The sequence below is a fragment of the Haemaphysalis longicornis genome, unplaced genomic scaffold (genome assembly GCF_048455015.1).
Source record: "Haemaphysalis longicornis isolate Haplotype H1 unplaced genomic scaffold, Haemaphysalis longicornis Haplotype H1 scaffold_1, whole genome shotgun sequence".
In the NCBI taxonomy this organism is placed as follows: Eukaryota; Metazoa; Arthropoda; class Arachnida; order Ixodida; family Ixodidae; genus Haemaphysalis; species Haemaphysalis longicornis.
Genome location: NW_027526203.1, coordinates 341520655 through 341534555, shown reverse-complemented (window position 1 = coordinate 341534555; position 13901 = coordinate 341520655). Strand labels below are relative to the sequence as shown.

The window sequence follows — 13901 nt, the reverse complement described above, 5'->3', positions numbered from 1 at the left end:
GTGCTTTATTACAACCGACCCTTCACCTAGCCCCACGATAAGTTCACGCACTAGCGGCATCTCCCAGGATCGGCACGTCGCAGCTTCTGCTGGAATCATGGTTGTCCATGCACGGAAGCTCGCTATCTTATTGGTTATTTCAATGATCGATATATCTGTACTCTCGGTGAAGACAGATGTTATTGCTTTGTTGGAGCACACCCAACTTGCGTCGCCTGCGGAAATGCGCCTGTCGAGGAGAGGCAGTCAGTTTTAAAGCAAAGCTTTCTACCTCTACCAGCCAACGGCCCTTCGTGGCGTGTGGGGCAAGGAACTCTTAATGTGGCTGAAGAGGGGGAGGGTGGTTTTCACTCACGGAGCACAGTGTAGATGGCGTGGCGAACGCGCGCTATTACCCACCGTTCCCTGCGCGCCGGTGGGCGTGGCGGCGGGAACCATTTTGTCGGCTTTGTTGTCTGCTTTAGTGACAGTTGTTTTGGGCCTGTTTTGGTGCAGCTTCACGTCCATTGCGCGCTTCCTTAGCATGGCTTGATTAACTTGTTCGAAAGCACCTCCTAGGTAACCCGGACCCAAAGGAATTGAGTGGTCGTACGGAAAGTTACGTTAAGGATTGGTTTGCAGGGCGGGAAAACAAAATGTAGAGACCACATACAGACATCTGGCCACCAGAGAAAGGCTACCAATTCGGTTGTGTTTTAAGAGGTATTGCAAAAGGCGAAAGGAGGAATGGGTTCTGATAAATAGTGATGAGTTCCCTCAGCTTTCTCGCAATTCTCAAACTTGCTAAACTAACTAGTTTAAATCAGTATAAATGGGAATTACTAAGCTCACATGCCAAATTGTTTCGGCGCCTGCGCTTGTGTCACGCAGTGGTGTAGCCCGAGCTAGCATCAGGATGGCTCGGTTTCGTTGTCTCACCCTTTGAAAGACGCTCCTCTCCGTTTTCTTTCTGCCGACCCACGGCTGGGCTACAGCGACGGCATCCGCCGCTCTAGCCTGGCCGTGGCTGACGCTGCTGCGTTCAGGATGACGCCCCCGCGAATTCCAGGTAATGGCTGGGCGAATCTCTGGTTTCGCTCTTTGTAGAGCCATGTGTGTGAATTCAAGTGACGTTGCATGGGCAATTGTTGTGGGTGTCAATTAAAGCTTTGTTTTCCAACCACCTTCACAGCGTAGATTGGAGCCAATTTTTTCACTATAGTTACCATTGGGAGATCAATCTGCCCCCTTTGTTGCACCAGCCTGACACTGGTTAAGTTGTGGCAGTCGTCACACCAAGAAAAAAGTTTGTTTTATTGCCCTTTTTTGTTTTGTTTTTCTAAAAGAAAAGTTACGCCCGCAAAGGCAGGCTTTTCGGTGGGTCTTCACCACAGGCATAGCTGTGGTAACGCCTATTCAGTGAAACATCACAAATAAAAAAGAATAAAAACGCGGATTCCTCTTTTAAAAGGACGTAAAAGGTTGAAAAGTCCCTGGTATGGCCACAGAATGCGAACAGACACTTTTTTATTAAAGGGCGAAGCCAGAAAAGCAGCGGGAGTATAAGATCTCACGGCACGGAGATACGTCTTGAACGCGTGATTTCAGCTGCTTATAACTTGGGTACAAACAAAATGATGCAGCATGTTTTTCAGCAGTATTGTTGACCCCATTAAAGAGTCTATTTTACCCAATTTTGAAGGAAATTGAGACCAATTTTTTTTATTATTTTGATTTTTAAAATTACGCATCTTTAGAAAAAGCACAACTGTCAATCTTTTTGTGCATATATTTATATTTTTTTAGACGTGAAATTTTACACATATGTTTAACCTCCCCCACCAGGGAAGGTAATTCCCACTTCATTCAAATGCCTCCACAGCCTGCAGAGTAGCATATTCCCTCACAGTATTGTGGCGCCGTCTAGCACGATGCCTTCCGAACACGGCAGGAAAAGGTCGTTCTTGTATTTGCATGCCACTAGTTGCGGCTGCAGTTTTTGTGATCGTGTGCAGCATTTTTCTATCAGTCTTTACTTGTGCGCATGGAGCACCATAAGGGCTACGAGAAATGGATTACTAAGTAATTCACTGCTAGCAAATTAAGTAAATACTATTGATATGATAAGTTGATGTCATAGCTAGAGTACTAGCGTGTTTTTGAGCTTACTTCTTGCTTTTATGTATTATGAGTAAGGCTTGAATCAAATCTAGCGCATGGGAACATATTTTCCGACGGGCTTTCAGCGCATTTGGAAATCTTTGCGCTATCTTCTTTTTTGTTTTGTATGGCTTAGCATCTGACGGCAGAAGAGGTTTGCAACCTTTTTATTGTCTTCCTCACGATGTAGACCACTCGACGGATGGTGAAGAAGATTATGTTGATGAGACATCAGCGGTATTTACCCATTCAATAGATGCAGAAGTTGCAGAGAAGTGCGGGCAGGGCCGTGCTTGAAGAACATGAATGTGATTATGGCCACGGATACATACACTCCCTTCCGCACAAAAGAGCATTCCCAAGTTTTGTTTACAGCCACACCCTTCATTGAAGCTTCCCACATATTACGCACACACCCTCGATTTTTGACGTGTTGGCGCATTGTTTTGTGATAGAGTGAAAATTCTTGCAGAACAAGTAAACCTGTTTGCAAAGCAAAGAAAAGATAAAGGGCTGGCAGGATACAGCAGATAAAAAGGTCCGTGCCTTTATTGTTGGGACGATCAAGATGCATGTTCCTTATTTACGCCCCTTTTCTGACAGGCGGCAATGCCCTTCGTGCGGTTCAGATATTGTTCTAGAAGAAGAAGTCAGAATCGGTACAGGACAACTTGCACAACATACAAGGTTCACCTGTGAGCGGCTCTGGCTTCGCGAAGTTTCCTCTAAAGTGGGACACCCCTGAATGCCCACAGGGAAGAATATTCCCGTAGCTGTATTTCTTGTTCCTTGTAACTGCAGGTGCTTTCTCGGTTATAGTTGTGTTCACAAGCCTAATAAATAGGGTTTGTGGAAGAATTCGCAACTTTATGTTCAATGGAGGCCTTATAGGCATTTAAGGGGGAAAAATATCTGGTCAGCATCGCCTGTCGCTGACATGTTGGTCACACTTACTGATGCGGAGATAGGGGGCGTGAGAGTTAGCGATGATCTAGCGTCTGGTGCGACTTCACATTTGTTTTTCTAATGTTGTTGTTGACGGCAGCACGCAAAATTTGTTTTGACCTGTTTGTCATTTTGGTGTAGTTTTTCTTGTCAAACAAATTTTAATCAGAACAGTCAAACTGCAGCCGCCAAAATCGCGCATCACCCGTGCCACCTTTGCAAAATTTTTTCTCACGAAGTATGCACGCTAGAGGAAAATGGATAGCGGTTTTAAGCTATTCTCTGGCTCGCGCATAATTCATAAAAATATGGGGAAAAAAAAAACAGAAAATGCGCCTGTACACGCATGTTCGTTGTGTCGTGGAACCACCCTGGATACCTTTTTTTTTAAACATTGGTAGCCTACTCTTCATTAGTTAAGAGTGTCTTCCGAATGCCCTCCAACCCATAATTCTACTTTGTAAAGCGAAAGATTGGGCGAGTTGGTACATTTTTTTTTATGTCGATAACTGTTTTGATGTTTTTGCTTCGTGCTATATGCCATTGACTTTCGAAGTATTGTTGAATCTTGAAGCATTGTTTGCACGTTTCTGCCTCTGATGTTTTTTTCCAGTGTCCTTATAACCTGGTTGAGTGAATTATGGAAAGTTGGGTTGGAAGATAAAGTTATATTACAGAACTGTGCTTAATGGGTCTTATCTTTATTTCTTTCTTTTCTGTTTTTGGGCTGGGGCAGGCGTAGTTTGTTGAAAATACAGTGGAACCCGGATAATACGACTTTCAAGGGACCACGAGAAAGCGTCGTAGGAACAGGGTGTCGTACGACCGGGGCGCGGGTAAATGCCGGCCTAGTAGACGGTCTCACGCGACAGGTGGGCGAAGAACATATTTAAACCACTATATTTCGTGCGTTTTCACATGATTTGGGAACCTTTGGCTGAAATCCCAAGTAAAAAAAAAAAGTAACGCCTATGTTGTGCCCCCCTCCCCTTTATGGTGTCCAGCTAGGTCGCCAGCCCAGCGCCGCATGCTACGCGATATAAGGCCAACGTGGTTGAGCAAATTGAGAGGGGAAAAGGCGAGTATGAAACTGCCAAGGCCAAACGAAACGAGCGATAGTGCAAGGCGGAGATGAACAAAAAACAGCATTGCCGTACATGGTGAGACACCCTTTGAATGGTCCCGTGCCGTTGCTATTGGGTCATAGTGCTCAACACTAGCTGTTTTTGTTTCCCACAAGACCCAGCAACGCGAAATGGATCATTCAGCCTTCGCGAGTAAACCGGGTTACAGCAAAAATTATAGCACGGTCTTGCTACAGTGACTTGCTGCAGCGGCCAGCGAGTGACCCTAATTGGCAGTGCCAACGGGTACGTGTCTCCACCCATTGCCTCCTGTATTTTGGTCCACCCTTATGGCGTATGCACGTGAATTGAGGCACTCTAGCAAAGAAAAGAGCGGAGTGACAACGTGGCTTTGAAAAACACTGATAAGCAGAGAGCAGAGATATAGGGAGAAAGAGCCTCGTGAGAGGAACAAACTTGGATCGAGGGGGAGGAGGTCATCGCCATGGGGTTGCGTCATATGCGTTCTCGCGTTTGTCGGCGGCTCAATGGGAGCTTCAAATTCACGGTCCACCTGCCACCTGAACTTCGACTTCTCGGGGTTGGCGCGTTGGCGTACTGCTGCCGCATGGGGCCGTAGCAGGTTAACTCCCGCTCACGAGTACCCGCCTGCTTGCTTGCATGTTTTCAGTATAAAAAGGTCAGTACAAGGCGGCGAAGCGGTGTAAATAATGGGAAAAGCGCCGGTTTATCCGTGCAAGGGTCTGTTGTATGAAGCGGACCGCATGCACCTGAGCGTCATATCATCAGGGTTTTTAATGCATCGTTTCTATGGGGAGTTTGCCGGGACCGCGGTGATCTGTCGTAAGAAGCGGGTCGTCGTAAGTCCGGGGTCGTATTAGCGGGGTTCCACTGTATCTATCTCTTGTCATTTATAGTCCTAAAATGATGTGGACAGCTTAAAAGAGTGGATAGCTTAGCTGGGCTTTGGGTTTTCTAGCTGTTCATTTCACAAGGCTGCTAACTTGTGGGTTTAATGCCTTTTTTTACTGTTACTTCTATTGTGAAGTTTCTAATGCTGTAACGTTGATGCAAAACTGTGTCTTCATACATGATGTGTAAAATACAATTTGCTCTTATGCAAAACTGTGTCAGACTGGCATGTCAGGTTGATGGGTACCATTTCTGTGGATCTAATTTGAATTTATACCTGTTGAAATGTTGCCATTCTTATAAGTTACATGACAATGTTTTGCATTGAAACACAGACTTCCAGTGCTTAAGTTTCAAACAAATCAAATCAAATCTTTAATTCAACATCAAAAACTACAACAGTTCTCGATGCTGGGGGCACAATGAAAAAGCCGTAGGTCGGCTTGACTGGGAGTGTGCCCCGTATACAAGGCAAAATGTATCGAAACGCATGGGACACACAAATGTGTAAAAATTTCCCACATCTGTGCAAATTACTCAGAACTATGTAAATTTCACAAAACAGTGCAAATAAACGTACAGTAGAATCTCGATAAATGGAAATCGCTTAAACGGAATTGCCGCTTAAACGGAACAGTTGCCTGGAATTTGGTTGGTTTTGTATTCAGATAGTGTAAAAAAACTCTCGGTGATCGGAACTGAAATTTCCGCATCACCGTGTAAACGGAACCAGAAATGGAACTTCTTGTGAAATCCACTGGCATGAGAATCAGCTTTTTACGGTTCCGGCTGTTTCGTTCTTGTTTTTTTCTTCCTCCATGCTTTTTTAGCCTTGTTGGCCTCGTAAGCCTCGTCTCGTAAGTGGTTAGCTGTGTTAGCGCAACGAATGCAACATCGCAGTTCTTGTTCGAGTCGTTCGGTCTCGATTCTAGACGCCGAGGCTACAGGGCTCACCGCCTGTCGCCTCGTTCGTGCCATCGTTGTGCTATTTGTCCTTCATTACCACGTTGCCGTCTTCTAAATTCGGTGGCTCGTAAGCACTCGCGAAGTTGAGGCCTCTAGCCTCCGTGAAGATGCAGTTGCAAGGACTCAAACAAAAATAATTGACGCATTTTGTAGTGCACAGCGACTCATTGTTGCCAAATCAACTTTGTGAATGCTGTGCCTACGCTTCTTGTAGTTTTCTTGCTTTCTGAAAACTATCAGCTACAGTCACTTTCTAGTGGTTAGAGTTCCATGAAATGCCCTTAGAAGTGTGTACGCACATAAATTTGCACCTTAGAATATCTCTCTCAGTAAATGGAACTCCTGTTAAACGGAACTAATTTTTCCGGTCCCTTGAAGTTCCGTTTATCAAAGAGTCTACTGTACTATGCAGATACAGAGAAGTACACTGGCACATTCACGTTTAATTTATACAAAATGAACGCATAGGACACATAAATGTGTAAAAATTTCCCACATCTGTGCAAATTACTCACAACTATGTAAATTTCATAAAACAGTGCAAATAAACGTACTGTGCAGATACAGAGAAGTACACCGGCACATTCACGTTTAATTTATACAAAATGTAAACAGTCAGCAAAAAACAATCTGTGCGTAGGTTTGCGCAAACAAAGAAAAAAATGAAAAAAAGGAAAACGGTTATGAACATGGGATTGTTTATCAATGTTTTTAAACTTCACCTGACGGTTCAATAACTGAGGAAGCTGGTAGCACAACATCTGGAGGCCATAATTGGTGCGGGAGTGGGGTACATTCCAAATATCATTATTACGCGTAGAGTAGTTTTTCTTTTTTTAAACCTAAATTGGCTATTGTGTTCAGGTATGTTTTTATTTTTCAGACATGTTCTGTACCGGCGGAGTAATTGCAGCTTATAGAGGTCATTTACAAGCGTAACTGATAAGGACGTGAAAATTGGGGCTGTGTGTGCGTCAAAAGGGGCATCTGCCACTATGCGGAGTACCTTTTTTTCTATCAGTATCAGTTTTGATGCGTTTGAGTTGGTAGTGGTACCCCACACCAGGTGGGAGTATGAAATATTGGATAGAAATAAAGAGTTGTAAATGATCATCTTAACTGATGGCGGTACAGAAAAGCGAATCCTAGATAGCATGCCCGTTATCCTAGACAGTGTGCCTGTTACTTTAGCAACATGCAAATCCCATATGATGTCTTGAAATATTACACCTAGGCTTTTTACTGATTGAACAACTTCAATGCACTGTGCATCAAGCATAAGGGGGGATGATGAGCGCAGGGCTTTATTTTTGGGTCTGAAGAATACAGCCTTTGTTTTATAAATATTAATTTTTAAGGAAGAGTTGTTGCTCCAGGAATATAATCGTGCAAGAGTTTTGTTAGCTTTTTTTGTTCTATCTGGAATATTTGGGCCACAAAAAAGTAAGGTCTCTATTCCCCCCACCCCTTTATATTTGCTTCTGCAGATGCACGAAAGTGTGGATCGAGTCATCGTTCAGCAGACAATGTCTGACATGCTGTATCTTGTGGAAAACGAAAGCCAGATGCGGTTGGATGCCATCTACTTTTGAGACCACAAGGCTTGCTTTTACTACTGCTTTTGTTATTATTTTGTACAGCTCTTCTCAGTGAGGAAGAAAAATGTGGTTCGCCTGGGGCAGCTGCCCCAGTTTTGCTCTTTCTTGTAGAAAAATAAAGCCAAATGTTATTGCATGCCATCTGCACTGAAGGATGTCGTGCCACCTTTTAGTGTTGTTCTTGTTATCATCTTGTACAGTTCTTTTTGCAAAGAGGGAAGAGTGGTCATTCAGAAGAGGCAGTTGCCCCCCACAGAGTTTATTATACACTAGAGGGAGATGTGTCATTACAGCGTTCCATTCTTTCTTGGGCTGGCTGTTAACAAGGCTTCTTGTGGCTTGTGATGACAAAAGCATCAACCGGGTCAGCTTCTTTTCTTGTTTGCATTGCGTGAAGCCTTTTCTGGGCAATAACTTTTATGTTGACAAAACGACTTTGAACGAGGTTTTTGCAGCCTAAGGCAACTTTCTAGCTTGTTTGCAAGCAATGCGAACGAAAAATGGAACGCTGTGCCATGGTCCACGATTGCATGCTCATTGAAGGGCCATGAAGACAAAATGCATATTTGGTTTATTGGAAGATTGCCACATTAAAATAACACTGACACCACTTTTAATGCAAACTTCACTCAAATATGCTATATAATTAGGAAGAAAGAGAATGGCCATGCAACCCACTAGCTCACCTCCGCTAGAGCCTATGACATATGAGAAGCTGTATGATGGCTGAGGCTGGCAAAAGCAAACACAAGTTAGCCGGGGCTTATAAGCTTGCTGAACGAGCTATTTGCACTTAAAGGGGCACTTACACAAAAATTTTGCATCTTGTTTTATTTATTTTTTTTTTGTTGCGATAAGTAGCTAGTGACCTACTTATAACCTGTAGAAACCTCATTTGCTTCAGCGTGCGACGGTTGTTTAATTAGAGGCATTTTCAATGCGGCCAGTCGCAGTTTCGGTTTCAGCGAGTGCCGCGAAACGATGGATTTTGTGGATTTTGTGTAAACAAAGCTGACCACGTGACCGTCGGAGGGATATCACAGAGCAGAGCCGCCGTAGCACTGCCGAATCCGCATCGATGGCAGTTTCTGCGAATGCCCCCACGTACTGATCTCGTGAGACGCTTAATTAAAAAGCGACCGTGGATGTGACGCAGGCGCTGCGAGTGCAAATGCTACCGCGGCTAAAGAACGACGCGCGACGCTCGAGACGGTGGGTGGCAAGACGCGCGCTGGGAGCAGCCGGCCGGTCTGCCTACAGGTCCGCCTACAGATGTGTTCGGCTTAGCACTGCGGCGGATATTCGAGTGCCACTCTCGTAAGCGGTGCAGATGACAATTTTTAATGCAACCCGCCATCGCATCATTAACTCCTTTCTCATGTAAGGCACCATGGTCGGGACTTGGGGACAATTTCGTGCAGCGGTAACAAGCTATCACTCGAGCTACCTGCGCCGGCCTGGGCCACTTCGCGGCCGTGGCCGCCGCCTGCACAGCGACCGGCTTTTCGTGCCTCCGGCGCGTTTTCGCATCCAATGGCAATAAACAGTAATAGAAACAGAGTGCCTGGAATCGCTGTAGAATTTTGGTCGCGGCCAGCTGCCCGATGAGCTGACGAAATCACGGCGCCTCTGCCGCCAACGATCGGGTCGTTCGTTCTCGAGAGCAGAAGCTCCGCCCTCCGGCCCTCCGATTGGAGCGGCGAGCCGGGCGAGCCGGCGAAAAACGCCGGCAGTGCGGAAGCGGCAAACACAAACTCGTGACGTGTTTGGATGTTGTTTATTTACACAATATCCTCGGGATGTCGAATGCGCGTGGTCCTCTGCTGGCTGCTCGGTTGCGTTTCGCACACTTTAAAATTGATTTTAAATATGTTCCAGGCTGTATTCGCCGCTGATATTTTGCAGATGATGTATATGTGTTCCCACCAATCTATCTCCGAAGTTATCTCGCCTTCAAAATTTTGTGTCAGTGACCCTTTAAATTTAATGCATATTCTTTTTATATGCACTCTTTCATTCATTATATGCATTGTTTCAGTCAGAATGGTGGGGTAAACAATGAAAGTTACAAACATGCGCGTATAGAAGCACCTGTGCGTACTGCAAGCACTATGTCTGTTATAGCTGCACACCCGTCTGGTGTGTTGAGCTAACACTGGCCAACTGGCATAAGCGACATTGTCTTCTGTGAGTCTGCTTGTCAAGCATGCCCAGTGTTTCACGAAACAGTTACTATCAACCATAACAAAGATTAGCCAGGTACAAGTCTGGTCAAAAATGAAGCGAATGCAGACAGCAGTCTTCAGCAGTATCATCGCCCCATCTAGGACGACTGATGGCAAACAAGGCGTTTAGCCATTCATTGCAGCCCTAGTCAGCATACTAACGTTCACCGAAGTACCTGCCCTGGATACGCATCGCATCACATCGCAGGCAATGCGAAACACGATTCAGCAGGAGAATAAAAATTTTGGCTTATATTGTTGAATTTTTAAGTGAATAAAGCATCGTTTGCTGGTGGACTTGTGCTGGGGGCACTATAAAAAACCAAACCTTGCAAATAACACAAACTTGTATTTTGTCTTCATAGCCCCATGAAGGTGCGGCTTGCCTACATGCTAGTGCCAAATTTCCCTCCATTATACAGTAATCCCTCGTCAATTCCAACTCAGATATCTCACAATATCGGTTAAGTCTAAATTTTTTTTTGCCGCGCATTTACGTCCGATTATGATGATGATGATGATTACTATTGGTTTCCCCTTTGAAGCGGGGTGATGACATGTCATCTTACAGATAGGAGCTGTGTAGCTGTGTATCCCCCCCCCCCCCCTTCCCCCCCCTATCTCGAAACGTTTTTTCGGGCGACAACGGATATCTGAAAATGTTCACAGAGGGACACATGGCAAAGTGTGCTACAGACAGCTGATAGGTCTCCGTTTGAATGCCCGGCTTCCTCTACGAGCCGAGAGCGGCCGTGAATGGCAAATTTACAATGAGTGCGCGCTGTATGAGGTCGATGTCCCCATGACCAGAATGGTGTCCAACGCTACATCATTGAGATTGGTGTGGACGATGCAGCGGAACATACGGACAACAAGAAGCCTCCAGAATTGCTTACAATGCCAAAAACAAGAAATATTCTGTGCCTTCTTCGCAACAACGTGGAATGTAGTGGTGGAGACCAGCAATTGATGCGATTCATTGAGTAGTAGCTTGGGAATGCTTTTCTGGGACCAGGTGCGAACGCGAAAGGGGTGAACATCACGCAGTTTTTTCTCCCGCCTTATTGAAAGTTTGTTTTTCCTGCAAATTATTTTGCCTTTATTACAAAAGCTCCCCTGTGCACTGGAGCTTTTATTTTAAGCAGTATATTTAAGTGACATGGCCACAAATTTTCGGCATTTCGCTTAACTCGAAACTCCATTTGTTTCGAAATTTTCAGCGGATTTACTATTTCGAGATAACGAGGGATTACTGTATATGAGCATGAACCTCTGTGGTCGCTCTAACCTTGTCAATGCATTCTTAATGTCTTCCATCGCTTACACATGCCTCCATGCGTGTTTTCAGTGTTCATATCTACATCACTGCAATAAATGCTTTGATCACACTGTGTGATTCTTCACTGCCCTGGCACAGCAGACGAACGTGCATTTGCTGGCCTCCATTAATGAAAGCAGTGTGGCGGCAGATGCAATCATGGCTTCGCCAATAAAAAGTAGGACACCAAGCTGGTGGGTTTCCTGTTTTAACGCGATAGCGTTATTAGGCTCATTTTTCGATTTCCCTGTGCCTGCTAGCCGTCCGCTATCTGTCGTGGCCATCAAGCGTCCACGGAAGTATGTCATCGCTGCCACCCGGAAGCTACGGCTGAGGCCGCGAGATGCGAGTGCTCGCCTAATCTGGAATATGACCCAACGGCAACTGAAGTGTGGAAAGGAAGACAATAATACTACGTCGGAGATAGAAGAAAGGACACGCATTTCCAGCAGACGTCGCGCCTACGCAGTAAAGTTCGTTTTACGTCCTGTCGGTGGCAGTATGCTCGGCAGATACAGTCGCCAGTCGTGCCCAAACCTGGCGCTATCACAATAAAAGCATAAAAATTAAATTTTCCATAATTCACGTGCCCAAGCCACACCCGGACTACAAGGTGCGCACTAGTGGAGGGCTCCAGATTAATTTCGACAAGCTGGGGATCTTTAAAGTGCACTGAAACCTCGGCACACTGGCGTTTTTATTTTCTGCTTCCACCAAGAAAACAGCTGCCGCGGCCGGGAATCGAACCCGCGTCCTTGGGCTCAGTAGCGCAATGCCTTACCTATTGAGCCAACGCGATGTGTTTTCCACCGTAACTAAAGCTGAACCCAGCATTGGGTCACCAAACTAAAACAGGAGGCAAAGGATTAACGCCCGTCACTCAGAAATCAAACAAAGCTTACAATATGAGCAGAAACCAACTGAAATAAAACCCAATGTGTCTAATACCTGAATTTTCCAACTATTTTCGATATTCGTGGTTCTGTTTACGGCGCAAGCTTTGTTTGACAAACGACGCAAGGTACCACGGGGCAAAGTTAAAAGTCACCCTGAAAATAGGTGCGGATGTCCTCGCAGAGCAGTCACGTAAGAATGCTCGGTGTGCCCTAGAGTCAAGCGGCAGAGCCGGCTTCACAGTCGCCAAAAAATTAAGAGAAAATCTTTAACCACGTGCCCACATTATGGAACGTCTAACCAAGAGAAGAGCAAGAATGAGAGACGAAACGATAAGACTCATAAAGCCCTTGATCAGAAGGCGGATTATATTGAGCCTACGATACCATTGTAACTTAAAGGCCAAGTGCACTCAAAATTTCGACTTCTTGAAAACCCTATTTCCGTATAGTCTGCTTAAAAAGAAAGCAACATGCAAAATACAACAGCTGAAATACGCACGTGGACGCTGCAAGCGGCCAGCAAAAATCGGCGATTTTGAAACCGAAACCGAGGACAGCGCGGCCATTGCAGTGACGTTGCAGCCGTCCAGCGAGCGGCCGGACGGTCACCAGTTCGGGAGAATGTCTGCGCGCAAGCTCTACGCGAGCACGGGGCAGCAGAGCTCGACCGGTTCTCCCGCTGCGTGGCTGGCCAGAGGAAAAAGCCACCGTCGGCTGGAACGTCACAGGCGCGTCATGGCTGTTTACGCGATCCGCCGGCAGGTGCAGAGTGGTCTGCGGCGGAGCCTTTTTAAACGCTTCTGACTGATTAACGAGGCGTTTCACGGGGCTACCACTTGTGCCTTAGCTTATTTGGGGGTACTTACTACGCATTAAAAACAAATTTGGCCGAGGTGAAATTTGAGTGCAGTTGGCCTTTAATAGCAGTGAAGAAGATCACGTGAACACCATCATCAAGGCAGCATATAAGGCAGCCCTCCACCTCGCAGTTTTTAGCGTGAAACAAACTGACAGCCGGTGGGCCAGCAGCGTAACAGAATGGACAGAGAGAAACGGTTCTAAAAGAAGGGGAAGGCCTTTAGCTCTATGGAGGAACGAAGTAAGAAAATTTGGAAGCAAATAAATTTGGGCAGCGGCGCACAGGGGCGGGTGAAGGCCTTCGTCCTGCCGTAAACCTGAATGGTCTGTTGATGAATAGGTCGCCAAAGAAACCAGACAAACCTGGCAGGGTCATCGAATAGAAGACAGGACCCTGCCCCCCCCCCCCCCCCCCCCCCCCCCCCACGGGGAATTATCGAGTGCCCACCATCACGGCCGTGTCACCGATGCAGCGGGTTCCCTAAAAAAAAAAAAGAAACTCTCTACCAAAAACATGCATTCAAACCTACGCAAGGAAAGGCAATGTAACAGGATCAAATTAATTCAAGGAAAGAAATGTGAAAACAAAGTAAACACCGACTATGGGATTTAAGATAGTAGAAGGCAGAAATTGTCGTAGGTGGCTATTCTGGCAGTCTTTGTAACTGCGTGACTCTTCTACCTGCAGGAACAAAGAATCGGACGTTGGAGCCATCCTCTTGACAATCCCAATAGCTGAAGTAGCAAACAAGTCTAACATCATAAACTCTCAAAGGGCATTAGACTGTTCGCTGCTGGCAGAATAGCTAAAATATTTGTGAATATATTTCAGTCTGCAATGCATAAAGTTAAGGAAGTCACTAGGACACCCGGGCACAAGGGTTTGAAGAGATCGAGGCACCGACTAAAAGGTCCGTGAACTCGCACACCGTGCTACTTTCGACCACGACTACAGCACT

General features: G+C 45.8%; 1 protein-coding gene across 2 annotated transcripts in view; it reads left to right on the top strand.

Moving 5' to 3' along the window:
- The window catches only part of Ash2 (Set1/Ash2 histone methyltransferase complex subunit ash2), a 143529-nt gene extending 132266 nt beyond the window's left edge, over positions 1-11263 (top strand). For both annotated transcript variants that reach the window (XM_077684677.1, XM_077684680.1), the window contains one exon: positions 7535-11263. In XM_077684677.1, the coding sequence (XP_077540803.1) occupies positions 7535-7639 (105 nt within the window). In that variant the 3' untranslated portion in view covers positions 7640-11263. The remainder of the gene's footprint in view (positions 1-7534) is intronic.
- The last annotated feature ends 2638 nt before the right edge of the window (positions 11264-13901 follow it).